The following is a 24489-nucleotide window of genomic DNA, read 5'->3' on the forward strand; positions in this document are numbered from 1 at the left end:
CGGAGAAAGCGGTCTCATGGACTTATAGAACATTAATTAAAAAAATGTCTGACTCACTAACGAAGTTGAGAGCACAGTGGGAAACAACAGGAGGTAATATGGAGGGCATTGACTCGAAGGCAGCATTCATGCACTCGAGAGAAGTAGCCATTAAATCTAGACTGAAATTGATACAATTCAAGAGTCTACATAGGATATATTACGATAGGGCTCAACTACACAAATTTGTCAGGGCAGACTCCCCCGCTTGTTTTCGCTGTACAGCAGAGAGGGCCACATACATACATACCCTATGGGACTGCCCTACATTACGCCTCTGCTGGTCCACCATCATAGAACAATTACACAAAATACTGGGGGAAGCCATACCAATGGACTCCAAGTTTGTTCTATTGGGAATACCATCAGAGGTAGATATCCCTCGAGCTAAACTCCTTTTTTGTTACTTGGGCCTTGTGGTTGCCAAGAGGGACATAGCCAAACACTGGGGTGCCTCGGAAACCCCTACCCTTAAGGAATGAATAACTGGGATGGACCTTTACATGGGGGCTGAAAGAGTTGCATATAAAGCAAGAGGATGCCCAAAATAAATTCACAAGGTCTGGAGCCCCTGGTAGAACCACTACGGTATAGAGCTGGGAGCAACTACTGGCTAACCCCCGTAGATGAAAACACTTTGCCACACAAGAGATGACAATGGATTATGTGATGTTCCTTTATATATGCTGCATATGCTGGTAATGTTAACTCACGATTTTACCGCATGCCTGACTGACCCTATGCACTCCTAAGTATTCACAGCCTGTGAAGTTCTGTTTGATATTATATGCTGCCTACTTTGAAATACTCAATAACAATATATATATATTTTTAACTATTTCTATTGATGACTAAACCTTGACAAGTGTCAACACTGAGTACTGTATGTACCAACATCATTCATTTATTTTTATTGAAAATGTATTTTTATGTTATCTGGTGTGGACTATGTATTCTAAATTAGTGCAGTTAACATTGGTACATTTTGATGGCTCTTGTATACGAGGTAAAATAATTATGTTAATGATGATGTGATTCCTCCTGCCTAAGATTCACTTTCTAGTGTGTGCATTATAAGCCACCTAAAACATGATAGCAATATGGTAAGATCAGAGATACTCTGGCAATCATTTCCATCTGTTGGCATATTAAGCTTTTATAAGATACATTAATTACCCCTAAGCTCTTGACATTTTTGAGATGGCTCCACTTATCCCATAAGTGACATCACACACAGAGGAATGAAACATAAATATACATGCCAAGACACAGAAGAATAAACCTGCTGTCTTGATTTTTCAGAGAAGGACCCCAAAGACCATGAGAAGGAGAATGTGCGAAGGATGAGGGAAATTCAGAAGAAGTGTCGTGAGAAGGAGATGGAGAGGGAAATCAACAAGCCCAAGCCTGTGAAGGCTCTGTGGAAATCCCAAAAATATGAGAGTGTGGAGTCAAAGGTGATGGCTCTGCTCCAGGTATGGAACCAAGTCCTTGTTAGATCATTCCTATTTTGAACATGTACATGTGAGATAAAAGCCGTCCTCTTGCCATCCAAGCAGTAATGAGTTATGAGAGACCCTTTTCTAAGCAATTTCTAATATATACCCATGGCATTATACTGCAAGTAGGAACACCGACTACAAAGCATCATTAGCAAGACTTGCTCTGTAATTCACTTTGCAGCAAGTTAATGACTATATGGATAAACCACTAGTACAGTCAATTATAAATACAGCACAGGTTCATAATGTTTAGTATGTCTACAGCTCTCATTTTCACACCTTAGCTCTGTGTCTTTCCCCTCCCTCAGACTTTGTCTACCTACTTTTCTATATTCTCAACTAAATGAATTCCCTGTACAACCCCCAACTCATCTCTCAACTTATTCCCTTGACACTCTTGTCCCTATGTTCAACTTGATATGTTTATTTATGTAAATTGTAATTTGAATAACACAAAGCCTAAAGGGAGTGGAGCACTGTACAATGAAGCTGTACTAGGGAGGATGACAGAGAATGGGGATGATGGTTGACTATTCAGACGGATACTAGTGGATGAGGTGTTGTTCACAGAATAATTTTCTTTCTGAGGAGCGAGGAAGCATGTTCTATTTGGATAGTGAGAGAAATCCAAATTCTAGGAGTATAGCAAGTGAAGGCTTTGCATTGCGGTTTCTTTCTTTTTTTTTTGTCTCAAACCTGATGAGACTGCTGCCTTGATTTTTGTATAGTCCAGCACTCTTGATATTGCTTACCAGATATGGTGAATTTCAAATTTTAAGTAAAGATGCAGGTTTGAAGGTAATGCAAGCTGGGGAGGGAAACATGAGAGTTTTTTCAGTGTGGGTGACATTCTTTCAAACTTCCTGAGACACTTGGTCAGATGGATGTTTGCGAGCAGGGCGCTTAACAAATTGTAATGAGCTGTTACTTGTTCATCATGTCTTTTTTGAGTTGTGCTTTTTTAAGTTTGAAGCTAAAAATGGGGGTGGTGCTAACCTGAATTCCTAGAGACCTGGTTCAGTTGATCAGTTTGTGGTCAGAAGCCAAGGAAGGTCATATTTGATAACCATTCCTGGACATGTTTTTTGGGCAGATTTAGAATTTGCAAACTGGTTGTTCCTGTCACAAACGTGAAGGATATCCCATTCACTTTATTACAAGTGCTATAGGGTATAACACAATGTTGCCCATCTTAATTAGCATGAGTAAACCATGGTGTAGGAAGGTGGAATCTGACTGCATGGTTGCCCCCACTTTTTTCCTGGTGTTTTGCTGGTTTTCGACTTAGTTTGGCTGGGATCCTGCTATTCAGGACCCCAGCCTAACTGCTTTCCCCTTTAAATTGATTACATGTACTTTAGGTACACTCCAGATTGGATTGTGGGGTACCCTTACGAGTCCCTAGTATATGGTATACCATATACCCAGGGCATAGGTACCCCCAGAGGCTTACCAGGGGCTACAGCATGTATTGTGCCACCCCATGGAAGCCATTTAAAATGACACAACAGGTCTGCTACAGCAGCCTGTGTAAGGTGGTGTAAGGTGGTGTATGCACACCTTGCTGAGAAATAGGTTCCCTATATCTCTCCATATCACTGCACATATAAACCTATCAGTCACCCCTATGCCAGACAGACCTTATCAATCCTGAAGGCAGGATGCTGGGTTTTATGTGAGAGGGTGCACATGCATGAGCTGAGCCCCTCTGCAGCCTTCGGAACCTTTATTCCGGGGTTGTTTGTGATGCAGCCAAACCATATACTCTTAAGTGCATTATAACCTAACTTTGGAATGACTGCACGGAAACATGTAGTGTTTGGTGTCAAACACCTTGGAATCATACCTCCACACCTGTAACTGGTGTGGGAGGTATGATTCCACCCTACTATAGGGAGAAATATGACAGCACCGGTATACCTGGTACCAGCTTTGCAAACCCTGGCTTTACAAAATGGATGCCGCCAGCCACAGACACGAGTCTGCCCTCCTGCTGCTGGACGAAACTCCGGCAGGGGAGGCCTGGACAATAGGTTTCCAGGGAGGTGTGTATTGGGGCTCGGTGGGTGCACTCAGAGTGCTTTGAAGTCTGCACTGGGGGCACATTTGGTGTCCCTGTGCATAGTCCAGCTCAAACTGGTTGCAGGCTGAAACCGGTTGCAGGGGCTACCAGCCCCTGCTCTGGCGCGAAACTGGACAAAGGATATGGGTGTAGCCACCCCTCTGTCCTGACCCTCCCATAGGTGGGTCCCCGGAGTTTGTCCCACCCCTTCCTTGGTTATAAAGTAGGAACCCCTGACTACAGAAATTTAGATTTACCTGGACGAAACTCTGCTACAGAATCCCAGAACTACTATCTACACGACGTTGGCTGACCAAAGAATCTCCCTTGGAGAAAAGGAGTTAATCCCCTGCAACGCAGGCACCAAAGACGCAATTGTCCGGTTGGCAACTACGCAGCGCCTGAAGGACTCCGAAGTTTTTGCAACACAGGAGGTGGGTTTCCATGCTTCCCCGAGGCCGATCCGTGCTCTCAGCAAACCTGAGATCAAAAGCCCTTGTGGGGACCGTGCAACCCGAACCCCTGGACACCGCGACCATTTGCAGCAGCATATGCTTTTTGGCGATCCCTAAGGCTGTGCTTTGGGCTACTTGTAGTCCAGACCCCGAGCAGTGATTTCACCGAAGATTACTGGCCTACACTCCTCGAGTGACCCGTGGGCTGGTATTGAGTGATTCCTCTCGAGGTCCCTTCGTGATCCCTTGTCCGTCGACTTGTGGGTCGCTGAGAAGGGTACTTTAACTTTCAACGGGCTTTCCTGGTTGCTCCAGGCGTGCCCTGACTCTCCATCGCCTGGGGAGTCCACAGGACCTTGCTGGTCCACACCGAAGCCATTTTCTCTCACCGCGTGGGTTGCCGTTGCCAAGGCTTGTTGGTCTCCAATCCGGACACCGACCCCCAGCACTTGACATCCTTCGTGGGACAGCACGCCTGCAGACTGTGGTAGTCGTTGACGCCTCCTGGTCCCCGGGGCAGTGGAGTTAAGCTTCACCTCTTTGCACCTGAAACACCCGACATCAGTGGGCATTCGCCTAACGTGCCCCTGGTCACTGGCAAGTGACCCAGACTCTGTTCCCTCAGCTTTCAGGTTCTTCACATCTTCAATCCAGGCTTGGTTCACACCGGACAATTCTCCTTTCCACAGCAACAGCACTTTGCAGCACATCGCCAATGAAAACGACGATTCCCGACACCATTTGACACCTATGCACCCGGCTTCCCTGGGTGAGGTAACACGAGTACTCCGGTGCTCCCGTAGGTGCTGGCCCTAGAACCCTCTAAGTCTGAAAGGGTTTGCTCAAAGGTCTCTCCTAAGTGTCCTTATCCTTTAAAATTCCAACCGCGACTTTACCATTGAATTGTACGGGGCTCGCGGCTGTGTTCTCACACTGCACACCTCCCCCGTGGGTCCCCTGTGTCACTGCCTTGGGTGGGTCCTTGGGGTCCCAGTGATTCTACTTGCTCTAGGCACTGTGTCTAGTCACGTCGTGGTTCTTATATCACTTTCTTAATATATGGTTTGGTCTACCCCTGGGGCTCATTGTATATTGTGCTATTTACTGTCGTTTTAGAACTGTATTATTGTGTGCCTTGCTCTCTAATCTCATCAAGAGGTTAGTAGAGAGTGTTTAGAAATAAATACATATATTTTATATATAGACCTTGTGTGGTTCTCCTTTCATTTGGTCATTCAGGAGGTTATAATGTGGTAAACCAAGCTGCTTTGCACTCTTTCAAGACTTAGCCTGAAGTCTGCTCTCCATAGCTACCACTAGGACAGCTTTCAAAAAAGGTTGTCTTAAACCCAATCATCAATAAGGGTTGTTTGGACTGGTGCAAGGTGCCCACTAGAACTAGTGGACAGCATATACCAGGCCAACTTCTCACACATGGCATACCTAGGAAGTGCAGATTTGAATACATTTTAGCAATATGAATGGTTAGTACCTTCCACGATACCAGGAGCCCCAATCCAAGTAATGGCCACACTCAGACAAAACCGCTCCTGACATTTTGCAGATATGTGGGTTTGGGGAATATTGATAATAGTGGCCATTCCATAAGCCATTTCTCCCATTGATTTGGGGCTAATGTAACCCATGTGCAGCATCCCCAGTGGTGCAGGAGTTGTTGAGTCCACTAAGGGAAACGCTTTGAATCTGCCAGAAATAGCCGAACATGGACAGAAAAGTACTGCTTTCGTTGCAGTGCAAAGACTTCCGTCTCTACAGTACCTTCCACCAATATAAAAAAAGACCAATCACTCGTTCAGTTCCACAAACAACTGAAGATTCAGTCCTTCCATCAAGGGTCTAACCATGTATTCTACAAAACTAGCCACACAGATTCCCATTCCTTGTACTTGTTAGTCTTCATTTTCCACCATGCACTCCGGTGGTATAAAGGCACGACTACAACAAATAGAGCGCCACAAATGTCTATTTAAAACATAAAAACTTTTACCTGGTAGATGTAAGTGATTAATGATATTCCAGCAGCTTTTAGTAGATCCAATTTTACTGTATTTAGTCATAGTGATTTGTTGTCCTTTCTAACTTCTTTCCACTTACGGCCTCCTTCTGACTTCTGTCTTCTATCTTAATACCAGTGCCGGGTTTTCAAAGCAGTGCAGTAACTTCCCACACTAGTGATTCTTAGTATGCACATTTGGTTGAAATTCCATGGGGAAGCTGATCAGAAAGAGGGATAATTTGTGTAAGTCAGGTGTAATAACTCTGATACATGATGTTCTCCCTCGTGCTAGGCAGGAAACCTCAGAATTGTGTCATGATTTCACTCCAGGGAAGAGCTGCAAGTTGTGGTAACAGATTTCTCCTGTGGTGAAATTACTGTACCTTAATCCGGCCTGCTCAGAATAAAACTGTGCACTGCCTTAGAAGTTCTCAGTCTACAAGGATGCCTTGTTTTGCATGGTCCTGTTTTTCTCAAGTTGACCTAAAGCAGTACAAACGTATTGCACTGTGCAAAAGCTAAACTCTACAATTGTCCATTTCTTTTTACAGGACAGCTCTACTACTCCAAATGTGGAGACACCCAGGTTCCTTAAGGCTCACTCCCGCTGTGGCTCTGGGGTCCGGCCCAGACGCTCATTGTCACCAAGTCCCACACATTCGAGAGCCCTGAAGGAAGTTGGGAGTCCCAGGATGGAAGACAACCACCAGGAGCAGGTGAGAAACAAATAGGGTGGCACCTGCGTAAACAGGGTGTGTTCGTAGCTGTTAAACCGGAATAGCTTTCAGTAAGGTGCTGTAGGCCATTGTGGAATTCCCTGGTGAGCTTTCTGCCCTGGTGTTAGGTGATTGGAATATCAGATAATGGTGCAATCCAAGTGAAGTAAAGCTCTGTGGCTGCATTTTTGTTAAGACTAGTACTGGAAAAGAAGGCAGAACTATAACGTCTTTTTTATTCACAGCAGGGTTGGATGATTGGGGAGGAAGTAGCAGATTCTGTATCTATGTATATATGTGGTTTTTCAACAGCACAAACCTAGCCAAAAAGCAATGCAGTGCATTACATTGTCAAAATCTAGCATAAAGACAACAACTGAGTGGAGAGATAGCTAGTTTGTGGTCTGTTTATATCAACTGTTAATGTTGTGATTTAGTATTCTTCAAAGAGGTGAGTCTTCACCTCTTTCCTGAATCGAAGCAGAGCTGGGACGGTTCCGGTTGATACAGAAATGTTGTTCCAGATCCTGGGTGCATAGAAGGAAAGGGTTGGCTGCCATATTTCTTTCCTTTTTACATTTAATGCACAGTCTGATGGTGTCCTGGCTCTGTGTATGCCATGAAGCATCGGAGATGATGAGACTGTCTGCAATTAAGTGGGGTTTTGGTAGTTATGGCTTTGTAAATGATGCAGCTGGTTTTGAAGATGGTGTGAGTAGTAAGGGGAGCCAATAGAATTCCATCAGAATGGGGTGATGTGATTATACTTCTTCTTGCCCTGGATGAGATGTGCTGTGGCCTGTAGGGTGCCCCTAAGGGGGGCCAGTGTGGAGCATAAAATGCCACGGAGCAGGGAGTTACCATCTTTCAGAGGTGAGAATTTGAGGACTTGCACAGCCATTCTGAAGTTGCTTACCTGAAAAAATGGTTTCCCTTTCTTTAGAACAGAGAGCTGATACCAGACCCTCGTTTTTTTTTCGGGGGGAGGAGGGATATAGTGATCCTTGATGGTAAGATTGAAGTCCGGGGTGAATCCAAGTGACTTGGCATTCACTGAAAATTGGGGCGTGAAAAGATACAAAGTTCATGTCTTTGAGCCAGGTTTATGATGTCTGTTATTTGTTGACCTTGAAAAATAATAGGAATTATTTCTTGCCTTGATTGAGCTTCAAGTAGGCACTGATTGGTATTCATTGTTGTGAATATTCAGGATAATATATTGGAGGAAGATCCCTTCCCATAAATGTATTTGTCTAGTGTGCCTACTCTGTGTGGTCCTAACACAATCCGTTCTTTCTTAGCATGCTGTTTTGGATTGGGCAGTGCCAAAGAGGGATTTTCATTTTGAAAATAAAAAATACCAACGCCCCCTTTGCCATGGAAGTTTCTTCCCAAGACGAGCAAAGCCATGAGCACCTTTCAGTGCCTCTTACAGCCAGGTTTTTCCTGGCAGTGGTGGACTTTGAAAAACCCACAATATGTCCGCCCATCTAAATTAGCCAGTCAGACCTATAGCCAAAACTCTGACGGCCCTTACTCCATCAGAGAAGTTTGACCACGGCTGAGATGAAGTAGTCTCCGCCATCATCAAACTATGGTCCGCACTAATTTAAATCGGTTGGGTGGACCAGTCTTGGTGGGGAGGGAACTCCGTCGCCATTGTGATGGAATTCCCTCTCTGCCAAGATATAAACCAGGCTCTTAATCTCTGTTTATCTATTTTAATTCTTGTTATTGTACTGCCATGTTTGATGTATAGGTCTTTGTTAAATGTAAATAGATTACATACCCAAGGGTGCTAGTGTGCAACAGACGCATCACCAAATAAATCAATAAATAAATGTTTCTATTCTTTCATGCCATCTCGGTACTCCAGATGCAAGTTAAAGGTGTAAGCATCGACTTTGTGTCCCACAACGCCCGCAATGCGAAGAAAGTTCACCTGCAACGTTCCAGATCCCTGCAAACACTAACAGAGGTGCTCGAGCAGAAACGCAAGGAACAGGAGGAGTACAATACCAAGCAGAAAGGCCAAGTACCCCAATAGTACGTACACAACGACCTATATTTTTTTTAAACAATTTTAGGTATCACGCTAGACATTTCAAATAACTTGTTACTCTTCCCTTCTCATGTCCTCCCACTTATTTCCCTTTCTCTGTTCTTGAACCCTGTTTCTCATTTTCTATTGCTCCCTTGCCCTGTTTTCTAACGCTCTCAAACTCTTCTTTCCCCTTGGGAGATTGTGTCTTCCCTCTATTCCCTCCACTTTTCTCCACGCATCTTTTAGCAACATGCCATCATTCACCTGTAAAATGTTTCTGCCTATTAGATATGAATTATCCTCGGCCCTGTGCAATATTTCCTTAATATGAAAATGATCCCTTTTTGGTCGCATAAACTTTGCACTTAGTAGCACCGGATTTATTATGAAGCATGTTACTTTAGAATGTTTAAATATTATTTTGCTGCTCCTTGAAACCCCTAGAACTAATGATGGCTAAGGTCAACCTAAGTCTTCGTTAGTCAAGCAACGCTTTTGCCATATGCAGAGTCAGTATGGAAACATAAGATCCATAATCTAAACCCTGAACACATCCCATTTAGTATAAATTGCAGTCTAGTGTTTTTGCATTTTCATCACTTAAAAATATTCATACCTTTCCACTCCCATACAACATTTATAAACGCACCATTTGTTTCCACATGTACAACAAACTAAATTAATTGCAGATATTGTTTGCAGGTTTTGTGGAAATTGTCACATTTAACACCTATTGCATAATAGCATGCAAAAAATTTATGTTGTATCCAGTACTTATTTGTAAAAAAAAAAAAAATGCCGATGCTCGAAGCACTGCTCAGAAACCAGTTCAGTTTATTTTATTTGAATAGTTACTAAAAACCATTGCAATGCATTAAAACAATCAAATTGATACACATTGATACAGCCAATAATACACATGGTAAAGTGCAGTGCCGCACAAACATGTCTGGTGATGGCATCTGGCAGGTGTCGAGTGAGTAAAATTTGCTGCATCTTAAAACGCTCTTTTCTGTTGCTGCGATGTAATTAAGAAAGAAGCGGCGTTATTGGGTTATGAGACAGTTTCTTCGCACCCAGCGTGACCCCCTCAATAAAGTGCAGTGCAACGTATATATATATATATATAAAAAATAAAAAAAAAGACTAAATAAATAATACCTTGACAGGCAAGGGGCAACTGGGGTATAGCTCATTGAGACACATTTTGTTGTTGCAGCGAAATGATTTTAAAAGAAGCAGCATTTTTTATTTGAAAACTAGGAGCTGCCCATTCAGCCTGATGCCAGGTCGTTAGCCCGGTGCTCACAGTTCAAGAAAATAGAGGAAGGGAGAAGTGAGAAAAGAGCAAGAGGGAAGGAAAAGGATAGAAGATCTCCCATGTTGCATCCCCGACATGATGTGCTATAGTCAATCAGGCTTCAGCTGTTTTTTAGATTGTTTGTCAAAACGCAACGTATGGGTTTTAGAACCGTTTGAGATGATACTTTAAGATAATGCTCAGAAACCAGACGTTGGCACAGTGAAACATGGGCGCGCTCAGTGCCAAGGCTGGTAGTCTTAAATCCACCTCATGCCACTTGTGACGGCGCGTCAGGGACAGACGGGACACGTGTGCTTGGTAAGTGAGGTTTTATTGCGGTATATCGCTTGCGTAAACGAGTAGTAAGTCTCTCCCTGGGATGTATGGCAGGATCCATGGTTTCTCTTGGGTTGGGGTCTTCCTCCCTTGGACGATTCTTCTTCCTTCCGTACCTTGGCCCACGGGATGTAATCGATAGGTCTCTCCCCAGGATGCATATGGCCCCCAAAAGAAAGAGAAACAAACAAAGGGACAGGGTCAGGAAACCTTTTCTTTAGGGTTCAACCTAATGCCGGGGCCGGGTGTGAGGAGTCACCCTAACAAGTGCACCAATTTCTATCCGTGCGTGTGATAAGTGCAAAGACGGGGTGGGGAATGCAAGAAGGAAGGAACCACAATCCCGACTTTTAAGTTCCCGTCGGCGGCTTTCCCCCCCTCCCGATCCAGCCCACTACGCGGTCCCGTACCTGTCCTAGCCACGCTCCTCCCTTGGGAACGTGGTGGGGCGCTTTGCGGGATCCCGGGCCTCCTGGCCATCCGTTATCCGCTTCTCCGCTTCCTCCGCTGTCCTCCCTGCACCAGCTGCTCAACGCGTCTCCTTCTCCTTCTCTTGATTCTCCTCCTGTACTCCAGTCCTCGCCTCCGCTCCTCCGGGAATCGCCGTCCGTCCACTGTCCGTGTTCGTCTCCTTTTGACGTCCACTGCGCCCTGACGTCACTCAGGGGAGTGTCGGATGCCGTGTAGTGTTCCCAGTTAAAGGGCTCCGCTCCTCCCTGTGTCTGTGCTAGGGGTGGGCGGAATTAACCTTCGCAAATTATCGCGAGAATGTTTAAAATTATCGCAAACAAGCAGAAATATCGCGAAGATGCAGAAGTTTTTTTCCGGCATGTTCGCGAGATTTTCTGCATGGTTGCGGGTCGCCAACTTACCCATGTGGTTGCTTGCGGGCGCGGCCATCTTGTTTTGAGTTGTTCTCGCGGTGCATGATCGCGAGAAGAAAGACGTGATCGCGCGACGCATGACGTCACTGCGGGCGCGAACTGTCGCGAGACAGCGCAAATGGCTAAAAACAATACAACATCTCATGGAGAACGCGACCGGATCAAGAAAACTTGTCGGCGAACGCAGGGATTCAGGTAAGGCGATCGCGCGCGCGCGAGAATGTATTATTTTACAGCGCGAGCAAGAAACAAATTATCGCCAAGCTGCGGAAACCGGAATTTTTGACATTTTCGCGCTCTCCGCGGAACGCAAAAATGTCAAATTATCGCAATTTCCGCGAACGGAACGAAATTTTTGCCCAGGCCTAGTCTGTGCCGTATTTTCCGGCGAGGTAAGCCAGTCGTCCTGCTGTGGGGGGACAAGAGGGGGTGAGAACGGTATGTGTGTCCACCAGTCCTGATTGTTTTCCTGTGTCACTTGTCCCGCTCTGTCACACCACTCTAATCCACTGCGAGACACTCCCATCCCCTTTATCTCACTCTTACAAGTTCCTGCTTCCTCCCTTTGTGACGGATTTCCGTCTTTCTCTTCCTACGTCTTTCCGATTTCCATTACTTACTCTCAGTGAATAGCTGATATGTACAAGTGCTGGTGCCCAAAAATAAGTGCTGGTGGCTCCCGCCGGCTCAAATTAAGCACTGGTTGCATTTGTTGCTCTGTGCGCACCTTGCAACCCATTTTGCCGTTCTCATCTCATTTTATATCTTTATTAATGATTTTGTGTACTTTTAACTCTTGTAACTTCTTGGGGTTATCAGAAGGCAGAGTTGCAATCATAGAGTATGTACTAACCATTGTGTGGCCCGATTTGTTCTCCCACTTTGGAATTCTCGCAGCCCTTTAGATCAACTCGCCCCAATGCCTATCAGTGAAAGTTGCAGAATGTTATATTGCAAAAAAGGGTGCAGATAACCTTCATCTGTCAAATACTATAGTAACGGAACATATTTACTGCACATCTATGCATTTCCACTTAGGGCTAAATTTAAAGTGAATGTTTGTGAACTCTTTGCCAATTGTACCCAAGCAATGTCTTGCCTTCTTCAAGTTAAAGTTGTGGCGGTTTACAAGAAGAGTTCCAAAATATATTTTCGATTTTTTAAATTATTTTATTATTATGATGTGTATTGGCATGGAAAAGGTGGAGGATTTACACTTTCAAATATTCTGAACAGTTGAAGAGAAATACAAAATACAATATGATGTGTGATATAATAATGGTTTCTGATGGATAATTCTGCCTGCATATTCCTCACCTGCTGAATATCCCAGGCTGTACACTAGATCTGAAATATTTTGACATAACCGTCCCATGGCATTAAGGGGCGTTGGCTCCACTACAATCCAGGAAGTGGAACCAGAATCATATGGCGCTCATGCCAGTGCCCTGACGTTAGTTCCTTTCTTTCCGTGCCCTTTGAGGAAGAACCGGAGTTCTCCTGGGATGCTTTAACCTCAGAATTTTTTCTCAAGAATGTTAACCATTCACACTTTTACAACCTACACAAAAAGGAGCGCCCAGTTCATTAATCCTTCCCAAGCAAGGTTCTTGTTAATAGTCCATTTTACATTCCCATTTAAAGAAAGTCTGTAGGGAGTCTTTATGTATTTCCAATTCTTTGTTTATTTCTTATTCCATTATTTCATCCAGAAAACATCACAAAAATCAATTCATTCAACGCGTTTCGACCAATGTGGACATCATCAGGGCTCTGTATTTCATGAAGATCACACGTTCTGTTCTGTCAATTGGGCTCTGCCCATTAAGTCCCGTATTAAGGTGTTCATCTGCAGCCTTCCTCATTCCTATGCAAGACGTCTCTGTCTCCGGCCATTGTGGAGCATAATTCCAAGATGTGCCTGGCACATCTGGCTCAATGTCATAATTGGTTCAGATTGAGATCACAGTATTGCTCTTCTCTGCCATCAAAGTCTTTGTGAAAGAGAAAAAGGAAATGTAGATGGGAGTCCCCAAGACAATGACCGAGTAAGTCACCGCTGCATACTCAAAGTGTCCACTAGAATATTGGTCTTCATAGCTGGAGTTGATGGATATTACTGCACTTCAGGATCCATCCCCTGCACCGCTTTCGCTAATACTACTATTACTGCTGGTGCAAGCTACCCCAGGTTCCCAGTGCGAATACTGGATCCCCCTACTCTTCCTCCCTGCTGTGTGGTACATGTTTCGCCCCACCCTGAAACAACTTTTACCCCTAGAGGCCAGGTGGAGCCCGTATGGGTTCTTGTCTGTAGGTTCTACCCCATTTCTGAGCATCTCTATAGTTCTACTAAGAGCTGTTCTGAAGTCAGCCGAAGACGTACTGACACTGATCCTTTGTCAGTTCTCCTGGTGCAGATACTGATGCCAGTCCCAGCACCGACTCCCACTGAGCCTCCACAGCTGCCTCAGCTTACAACCGTTCCTCTGCAGGAGGTACCAACAAGCCCAGTTATGGCCCATTGCTCAAGAAGAGAGGCTCAGATGATAGGAAAGGAGGCATACTCGGCCAGTATAGATTTCTCACATTGAGCCTGATGGCAGTGGGTGCATAAGCTTATTCTCTTGGATTCCAATCCTCTAAAAATACCAGAGGGACAACCCCAGGGCACAGGTGATAGTAGTGACCTGTTCTTCCCATCTAATTCTTAGGAGAGCGTGGATTATCTGGCCCTGCAAAATGCCATCAGTTAAGACAGTTCCCCCACATATTGACATCGACACTGTGCAGCATTCCCATTTGGGACACTGTCTCCTAGGAGGTATTGAGGGAAAGCTAGACTGCCAACCGCAGTAATCTTCAGTAACGGTCTGTGAGCTGGAGCACACAGCTTTCCATATCTTTCCTGGAAAGGCGGCCATATTTATTAATGTAGACCTCTGCCCCTTGTCCCATAGCATCCTGGACACTGACTGGGAACCTTACCGCAGTGCACTGGAAGCTGACGGACATGGAGTTGAAGAGGTTGCCCCTCCCTTTGTTGGCTGCACTCCTTAATTAGGTGTCCTGGCTCATAGAGGGCGAGTACTACAACAGTATAACTTGGTTCGTATTCACTACGAGTATAGTACATAACTAACCTACTATATTATCCATCAACCTTGCAGTGAGTACATTACATTACAAGGGTTATTACTATCACATACCTCACATGGACCAGTCACTGTAGGTAAACGTTTGCGTTTTACCAGCATATTTCAAAGTTCTTAACCAAGCCTTTTAACTTTTCTAACTTATTTCTGGTTATCCCTTCCAGATGTCCTAATGATCCTTTTGTCCTGTGGCCCCCCTGTAGCACGTTGAGGGTTGAAAGGTCATCGACATAAAAACAAAACGCACAAACAAGAATTTGCTATTGGCTTAATGGTTTTATTGGTGTTCTTTATTTGATAAGAAGAACACATAACAATTTGTTTGTACTTTCCGCTCACTTGTCTTGTGGCACTCTGGATAGTGGTTTTCATTGGGACACATAGTAACCGTATATTAACTGTGGCAATAACAGTTGATGTTGTCTAATTCAAGCTGTTTGGGATACATCATGGTCTGGATATGAAGTTTTTTTTGCCATTGATTGTATACAGTCAAGTGGACTGATTAATGGGAAGTGAATTGAATGATACCAATGAGAACAACTGTGATTAAGGAAGTATTAATGTCCCAGGTTCACATGGGTTTAAGGGCGGCTCTTGTACTATAGTGGTCTTTAAAACAACAGCGGCATTCCTTCCTAAGGTGGTGGCCCCTTTTAATCTGTGTAAGTCCATTATGCTCCATTCTATCCTCCACACCACCCCATCGAGGAAGAGCAAATACACAAGCAAGATCCAAAGCGAGAATGTCGTCTTTTACATTGACCACACTAAATACTTCAGGTCTGATGACCACCCTTTCAAGGATATTCTGGCAACATGAAGGGCAAACGGTCCTGAAGAGGACCCTGTCCCACTGGATAATTTGGTTTATGAAAATGTGCTAGGCCCTCGCGAAGAAAGTGCCACCTCAAGAACTCCGCCCCCATTCTACCAGGCAAAATCTTCCACCCCAGCTTTGGCCAGGGGTGTTCCAGTTTGACTTCTTTCATCTCTTTCTCTTGAAAGGACCAGTATTCTAGAACTCACTCCCCTTAAACATGAGGCTTACAGATACATTTTTAAGTTTCAGGAAACATCTGCTGACTTACTTGTTTGGTTAGGCAGATGTACAAGATCAACATCAACCCTTTTTGAGACACTTTATGAATGCTGTCACTCACTCACTTAACCCTCCAATGTAGGGGCATAGCTTGATATACTCTTTTTCTACCTGTAATTATACTTCTCCACCGTGGGGATCATCAGTATTGATATCCCGCTCATCCAATCTCCTCTACTTTTAAGACCTGACCTTTTCCCCCCAACCAGGTTCAATTGAAAACGAGGGTTGTGGCTAAGGTGCAGGGTATTGTGGGTGCCTGCCTTTGTTTTTCTGCCTCCATTATATCTACACAATTTAATTTGGTTATTGTAAGTAGAGCCGTTTTACTTGCCACATGTTTGCACATGTTGAATTGTTTTGTCCAACAATCTTCAGGTACTTCTGTTTTTATTTTCGTGTTTGCAGTTTGTTGGCACTGAAAGACCACTGGCGTAAAGAAGCTGAAGATCGACAGAAGAAAATGCCTGACCCATCAATGCCCCCAGGGCACACCATGATGCCAGAGCAGGAACGACTTGACACGCTGAACAATCTCAAACAGAGTAAGTAGAAGACTTGGTAGATTTTCAATAATCTAAAGATGGAAGAATCCCGAGTAAGTAGAGAAATATAGTGAGGTCAATTATTTTCCCTAGTTGTCATATTGTGAAGCAAATGATACTCATCTTGTGCCTTAGCAAGCGTTCACAACTGACACCTAGTGTGACCTGCCAATCATATATTGGAATTTTTATAGTCTGCTTAAAGCATTCATCCATCCGAAATCATTCATTTGAATATTATATTTGGCAATAGTTACACCTGTTATTTTTATTTCTCAGGTACTGAAAAAATGCTTTATTAGTAGCTATAATGACAATTATACAATATGAATGGTCTGTGTATTAGTACATTTAATTTAAAAAAGTAAAGTTTACTTCGAAGCAGCAATGGAGGTGTTGTCCTTGGAAATGCTTACATTTTATGTTTTGAAAGAAATTGAACTAAGTGCACTCAAACAAGATCTACACCAGTGCACTTCAAACTTAACCAAACATTTCCCTGGCTAGTATTTTCTTGACATCCCATTTAGTCTTCAAAGAAGTCTTCCTAGTGTATCTGTGTACTCTTATACTTCAGCCCTTCGGTTACTCCCTGAACTAATATGAAACTTTGTGACCAGTGGCAACTGCCTAGATTGTTCTTCTGATGATACTTCTACCTGCTGATTGATTCCTCATCTGCAGAACAATCCCAGGTGTCAGACTCGATCCAGAAAACCTGTGACATCAGGCAGCATCGCTGAGGCCATATAGCGCCTGCCCTGGCGCAGTGACATCAGTGCCCTTTTTTCTGCGCTGTCGACGTAGATCTGAAGCTATGCTCTCTGAGAAGTTTCCTCACACAAAGGCTATAATATAAATTGCATTACCAATTACCCTCCCTAGTAATCAAGGTTCAAGCCCTGTAGGGATCGTGAAGGACAGCTATCCATTACGGACCCCTAAGCTATTTGTCTTTGGGCCTAGGGTCAGACCATTACTCGCGGGTTCTTCCCTGCCACAGCTTACACTCTAAGGCCATAAAAGAGCACAAAACTATCCACTATATGGCCAGAGAGAACCATTGTTGCCCCAACCATTCAAGATATCGTTCTAGGTCAGGGGGTCATAAAGAAATAGCATAGAAAAACAGAAAAAACTCTAAATTAAGTCTCCCAGTCACTCTTGGTCTCCCACAGGACCTTCGTCCTCTGAGCTGGAGTTAGTTGACTTTGACCCCCATGACTCTTCCTCCGTGAAGTCCTGCAACCATCAAATCTACCAGAAGGTGCTGGTGCCTCCACCACCCGAAATTCTGGCGTCGGTAACAGGTTTACCGGAGTACCCGACTCCAGGTTCTGACCTGTTGGCATTCCTCAATACCATGTTTTCTATCTTCTCGAAGGCATTAATGCCAACTGGTTCCCCTTTTGGGCCAGCACACCATACCGGCTTCTGATGTTCATGCCATTGCATCCAATGCCTTTCAGCACCGTTACGGATGATCCAATGCTGGCACCACATTAATTTGACCCTGCGCTCAGGTACAGGGCCCATCAGTAAGAAGTTGATGCAGTGAATGGCACTACTTCCTCCACCTACAACTTCAGGTACAGTGCCACCAATATCGAAGCATGGCGTCACTCCTCATCACAGAACCTGTAAGGATGCCAACGACTTTAGGAGGAGGAAGAGTATAGATGTGAAGTGCCTGCTCCTCAAGGGACTAAAGACGTCGCATCTCCAGATCTTCCAGACATCTCATATTTGACATAGTCATGGTTGGAGGGGGAGTAATGACCCTCCCACTTACCAGGTGCGCTTTGTTCCTGCACCAAGTGCTCGGGTTCCGCTGAGGGCTGGGGAAGATTGACTGAGCCAGACTGATCTCCCTCTTGTTGATGCCACTGCCTGCGGAGGCACCACTGCAGGGTGCTCATGCTAACATTTGTGGGTGACTAGGAGAATGCAGGAAGCTAGCAGTCTTAGTAATCTGAGGACTCAGGAGTAGTATTCGTGCGCCCAGCTGGAAGGATGGAACCCTTTCTGAATTGTGCTGATTCTCTGAGGTGGGGAAAAGGCACAAAGAAACGTGGTCTCCATTACTATGAACTGGAGTTGTCGTGAGGGCCTCAGGTGAGATTTGGGCTTGCTGATCAAAAATCCCAGGTTGAACAGCAGAGAAAGGTCAAACAGCTGAGAAGCTGTTGACTGCAGATGATGTGAGACAAACTCCACCGACCTGGCATTGATCAGCCAGTTGCCCAGGCATGGAACAATTGGTACGCCCAACCTTCTGAGATGGGCCGCTACTACTGCCATAACCTTCGTGAAGGATTGAGGCGCTGAAATAAACCAAAAGGAGGAACTTCAACTTAGTAGAGCATAGAACCCACCAAAAATCGCAAGAACCTCCTGAGCGACTGCAGTATAGGTGTATGAAAATACGCATCCTGCAGGTCGAGCAACACCATCCAGACTCCAAGTTCCAACACCAGTAGTCCTTAAGCAAGGGTCAGCATCATGAACATTTCCTTCCTGAGTAAAAAGTTCAAATCCCTGAGGTCTATGATCGGGCGGAGACCGCCATCCTTTTTGGTTACCAGAAAGTAACCAGCATAAAATCCATGGCCCTTTCCTGCTCTGGCACTAACTCCACTGCTCCTTTCAAGAGAAGAGCTGCCACCTTCTCTTGCAGTATGTCTAGGTGGTCTGAAAGCAGGGAATGGGGCAAGGGGGGGCAGATGTTAAGGGAAGGGTGTAACCCATTTCTATGATTTGAAAGACCAAGTGGTCTGAAGTAATGGTCTTCCAGGTCTGAAGATAATGAGACAACCACCCTCCTACAGGCTCCAGGTGAACTTGGGGAAGCAAACTAGACTGCTTTCCTGGTTATGTGGAAGAGGAGGGTTGCAAGGTGGGTCCATGGCTCTTTCCCACTCTTTCTACCTCTGACTGCCTGACCAGATAATTAGGCTATTGCTGCTGGTATTGTCTTTGGCGAAAGGAAGACCATCCTGAGAAGACCCCAAAGCAAAAGAAACCAACGGTAATCTTTGGACGGAGACAGGAAATGCTTGCCAAGGGAGCACGTAGTGGGGTTTGCTGGTTATGAAACACCCAAGAGCTGAATCAGCCTAGTCACCAAAAAGCCACACACCATCAAAAGGAAGGTCCATAAGATTAGTCTAGTCATCCGCACAAAAGGTGGATGTGTGAACCCAAGCATGTCTATGAATGGGAATGCCCATGGCATGGGCCCCAGGATATCCTGTGTGAAGCCCCGATTTTATAATATGGTGGGCAACATTTTGATCATAAAAAATGATCTCTTGGAGATGTTTTCTCATGTCATCCGTAACATGAGGCGAGATCATTTTTTGGTATATCTCACAACGGCATGATTATATGTGGCTAGAAGGCAGGTAGAGTAAAGGAATTTCAGGGCAATACTTCCTGCAGAAAAAGCCTTTTTGCCTTAAGATGTTTTGACTTCCTATCGGAGGGTCCTGTGGAAAGAGAACCTTCAGATTGACACCCAGAACAGGAAGATTGAACAACATGCCTCTCAGGTGAGGGTGGCCTGAAAGGAATGCTGTGTCACCTGGAACTGGGCGATAACGGCAGCCTACAAGCCGATTGACTGCCTGAACTGAAGGTTTCTTCCATGCCGTCAAGACGGTCTCTAAAATGGCCAAATTAAAAGGGAGAAGCTGCTCCAACTAAGACGTAGAGCATCAAAGGATCTCTGTAAGAATGTTGGTCTTGGCTTTTGTGGTGGATAATTGCAAGTTTAACACTTAGCCAGCCTTCAGAATCACCTTATGAACAGAGACCTCTTCAGGTATTGGTGGACCAGTGGGGAAGTTCATAGGTAGTTCTGGAGAGGTATCTAGGTCACTGGCAGAGGACAGTCTTTGAAACTCATAAGCATAATTTCTAGAGTCTCCACGTAGAATCAGATTAATAGTGTCAGAGTTTGTCCTAAAAATATGGCAGACAATACGGCTGGCGCTCAAGGCATTTCTCCTCTCCTTCCAAGGTCAGTCCATCCAGATTTTGACAGACAGTACAACAGCGACCGTGGTATGTGAACAAGCAAGGTGGGGTAGGGTTTCGCCTCTTTGTCTGGAGGCGCTGAGACTGGTCATAGGCTCACCACCAATGGATCTGGTTAACATCCAATCACCTGAAGGGGTCTCTGAATGTCAGAGCCGACGTTATCTTGGCGATCAGGGGTGGCGTCTCCTAGCAGAGGTAGTCCAGAACATCTTCGCCCAGTGAGGTGGGTTTATTTGCCCCATCAGAGAATGCTCCATGCAAGCAGTTTAGTGCCCTCCAGTATCCGTTGAAGGCAGCACTTCTGGTGGAACTTTCAACTGCACTGCAAGGTTTTCCAAAAAACTGGAGATTATTTCTGACAAAAAGCCAGAAAAAGAAGAGCTGTGTAACCAGGGTCCTGAACTGAAGGAGCTGGAAAGAACAACTGACCTGTCACCCCTGAGGCATGATGGGAAGCTAGGGGTCATGGCTGCCTTAAAGGCACGGTGCCAGTTTATTTCTATGTTGCTATGGGTTAGCTTTTCAGCTTTCTATGCTATGTTTCTACAATGCAGCCTGAGAGCTGTCAATGCTTTCAGTCCTTTTTACAGGATTGCGCTAAATGCTAAGCATTAAAACAGTTTTCAAACATGCTTTGCTGGGGGTTTTTTTCTCCCCGTTTTTAATGTATTGTTTCTGGTATATAGGGGAAGTCTATATACGTCCAAGCGGCCTTGATCACCTCAAATATATATATAAGTTCTTCACATATATGATTGTGTTTCCGGGGTCCCGTGCATGGGCGGGAATATTCAGGTGCTTATAACTTTGCTGAGGATCCCCTGTAAGAGAAGGGCGTGGTATATGGGCATTCTGCACTTCTCCACATGTCCCCCGATCCACCTGCCATTCAGGCTGGGCCTTCCCTCCCAGTCCAGGGGAGTTGTTCTGAAGCCCAATCTACGAGACCTCCACCTACATGCTTGGAGATTGCGTGGAGACAGCAGAGTTCTTTTCAGCTGCCACCAAATCTTGTAAACACATTGCCCCTCTACCAAGTCTGCTTACTTAAGCAGATGGAGCAAACTTGTTGCATGGTGTGCAGACAATAATGTGGACCTCTTGCAAGCCAAACCATCTCAGATTCTAAAATATGAGCTCTTGTTCGCTCAGAGGGGTTGTGCAACTGTCACTGTGTATGGGTAAGTGGCTGCTTTGTCTGCATTCCTTTTTCTGGCAGACCAGCCATTCCTTTAAGTTCTCTGTCATTATGCACTTTCTACAAACATGTATCCTACATCCTCTTTTGGGGTTTCCCAGTGAGACTCAGGTCTCATCTTTTTGATGGTGACTCCGCTTGAGACCCTTCATAGTTGTTCGCGGAGAATGTTAACTTTCAAAACTATGTTTTTGGTTGCTGTCACTTTTGCTAGACAGTAGAGTGAGCTGCAAACCCTTAGCTGCCGTCCTTCCTTCACCCTTTTCTATCCTGACAAGTTGGTGTTGCAAGCCAGGACTGCTTTGCTTCTGATCCATTTCTCTTCCAGCCTTTTACCCTCCCACCCCCACAAAAAGAGGAGTCATTGCATTGCTTGGATCCTTAGAAGGTGGTAAACTACTACTTAGACAACACCAAGGGCGTATAACTGGGTCATCAATTCTTTATTGGATATTGTAGTGCCCAAAAGGATAAGTTGGCGCTGACGAGGACTCTTTTAAGATGGATCCTCCTCTGCATGAAGAACTATTAAGCCTTAGCTAAGAAAGATCCACCAGAAGGGATCAGGGCCCATTTCACCAGGGCTAAGTCTCCCACTTCCTCTCTTGCTGGAGGTGCCAACTTGGGCATCCTTGCATAGATTCGCCAGGGATGCCCTAGGGAAGGCCATTTTGTCAGATCTGTTTAACAGGACTTCCTTATACATCCGTCAACCCTCCTTCCGGTTAGGGTATTGTTGTGAAATCTGTTCTCCAGGTGAGGAATCTTCAGGTAGAAGTATCCATTAATAGAAACAGTTACTTTCCTGCGGTACAAATCTTTCTGATGGATACTCTATCTACCTGCAGATTCCTCGCCGACCTGCCTGCCTACCTGTTTCATGGAGGTATTACATGGAGGGTTAATCAGATCCCAAACTATACTTTTTGATACTGCACTTTTAGATTGATGTCAATCTGTCGTTTCGCCTCGAAGGTTTGGAAAAAATGGATGTAAAGTGCTTCGTTGCGCAGGGGCAGGCACTATGTTGTCTCGGGCATGCGTCCGGATGTCACTTCAGGCGTCAACCAAGACCAGCACCCACTACCGTCAACTTGAGAGCTTTTGAAGTTCTCCAGATCCAGACTGATTCCTGGGATTGTCTACAGGTGAAAAATCAGCAGGCTAATAGATTATCCACCAGAAAGATTTTTACAGCAGGTAAGTAACTTTTTCTTCTGTAGTCTTGTGGTTTTTCATATACGTCCTTGCCACGGGCCTGTTTTTTCAACCACGACAGCTGGTGTCTCCATCTGAGAATCCGGGAGAAATGAGGAATCGCCCTGCAGTGGAACTTGGAATTACAGATTACCCCAGTGAGGCAACTCTGTCAACTGAATTACCAGTTCCACTGATAACAGTAACCCTGTTGGTGGAAGGAGGTATAGTTACCAGGTCTCACAATGGGGACCTTTTCATTAGGCTCAAGATGTACAATTCTTATTCTTTGTCACCTCTCAAAAACGTCTGCCCTCCTGGGTCTTTTCTTTTTTTAGGTATAGCCTCTGAAACTGCTTTTTTTGTCTGTCCAAACTATTGTTTTGCAAAACAAATTGTACTTCTCATACATACAGAGGGCCTGGCTTCATCCATTGGTCCACCACAGCATACAGTTAGGCAACGTTGACTTTGAATGACTTTCAGCGCTTGGCCAGTTTGTTCACATCTGATTAAGAATAGTTCTTTTCTCTTCAGTATCAAAGCTCTTTCAATGCATGTTATTATTTTTGTATACTATCTTTAAAAACGGGTATCGGTTTTCTTTGCAATTCAGCGCTGAGTTAGGTGGTGATTTCTTTCTGTCTCCTTTTTGAAGCGGTTGTAATAAAGTGTTTAAGTGACATGGTGATTCTATAGCTGTCTGCAACTTAAGTGCTTCATTGGTTGATGATTATTTCTTGATGGCTTTATAAAAGCCAACAGTAAAATGCATGGCAGAATTGAAAGTAAATAAGTTACTTACCTGTAACTGTAGTTCTCTACTATTGGAATCTTTCATAGATTCACATGTTTGACTCATTCCCAGTCGTCGAGATTGGAGTCTCCGCTATATATAGAAAAGTAATGTCACAGTAGACATAGAACTTAAAGGCTCAAGGCCACACTATTTAGTTACATATCCAAGTCATTATTTAAAAAAGGACCAAACTTAGAAAACAACCAATCAGCTGACACAACCCTGTAGAACCTTCCTGAAAGGAGTTCTAGTCCCTCAGATTTTATTAAGCACAGTGCGTACAATAAGAAGTAGCTTAGATGAGCCTTTCTAGGGGAGGTGGGTGTGTCGCATGTCAATCTATGAAAGACTCCAATACTGGAGGACTACAGTTATAGGTAAATAACTTATTTTCTTACTCCAGTATTGGAACTTTCATAGACTCGCATGCTTGAATCAGAGTAAAGAGCAGTAATTAGCACATTTCGCTATGTAATAAGAAAAAATATATACATATGCAAATAGTAACTATGGTTTGTGTATACATAACAGTAAATACACTTCAAATAGAAAAAAGAAAATGTGCGTCAAAATGGATGGTAGAAAGTAAAGAAAGGCTCGCCTTCATTGAAACATTTCTCAGCACTGCTTGTCCCACTACAGCATCTCTCATGGCCACAGAATCCAAGCAGTAATGCTTAGTAAATGTGTGTGGCGTCTTCCAGGTTGCTGCTCTACAGATGTCTGATAGGGACACACCAGCAAACAGAGCCATTGACACAGCTCTAGTAGAGTGAGCACAGACCTTTGACAGCAGAGGCTGGCAGAAGAGAATTGCACTAGAGATCTGTCTAGAGATGCTTTGTTTCATCAGAGTGAACCTTTCCTAGGTGCACTGTAAGCTACAAACAATTGATTGGATTTGCGGAAGGATTTGGTTCTGTCCAGATAGAACTTTAGGCAGCATTTTATATCCAAGGAATGTAAAGTACATTCAGCTCATGTCAGAGGATTTGGGAAAAATTATTTTAGCACAATCGGTTCGTTAAGATGAAAGTCTGAGGTGCAAAACTGTATGCCAAGGTTATTCTTGGCTCATTGAAGAATTGGGATGA

The 24489-nt window shown here is 44.5% G+C and overlaps 1 protein-coding gene across 3 annotated transcripts in view; it reads left to right on the forward strand.

The window, feature by feature from the left end:
* ENKD1 (enkurin domain containing 1) overlaps positions 1–24489 on the forward strand; it is a 93911-nt gene that overhangs the window by 59043 nt on the left and 10379 nt on the right. For all 3 annotated transcript variants that reach the window (XM_085637922.1, XM_085637923.1, XM_085637924.1), the window contains exons 4-7: positions 1342–1514; positions 6627–6791; positions 8668–8837; positions 16024–16160. In XM_085637922.1, the coding sequence (XP_085494048.1) occupies positions 1342–1514; positions 6627–6791; positions 8668–8837; positions 16024–16160 (645 nt within the window). The remainder of the gene's footprint in view (positions 1–1341; positions 1515–6626; positions 6792–8667; positions 8838–16023; positions 16161–24489) is intronic.

This window comes from Triturus cristatus, chromosome 12 (assembly GCF_964204655.1).
Source record: "Triturus cristatus chromosome 12, aTriCri1.1, whole genome shotgun sequence".
NCBI classification, from domain to species: domain Eukaryota; kingdom Metazoa; phylum Chordata; class Amphibia; order Caudata; family Salamandridae; genus Triturus; species Triturus cristatus.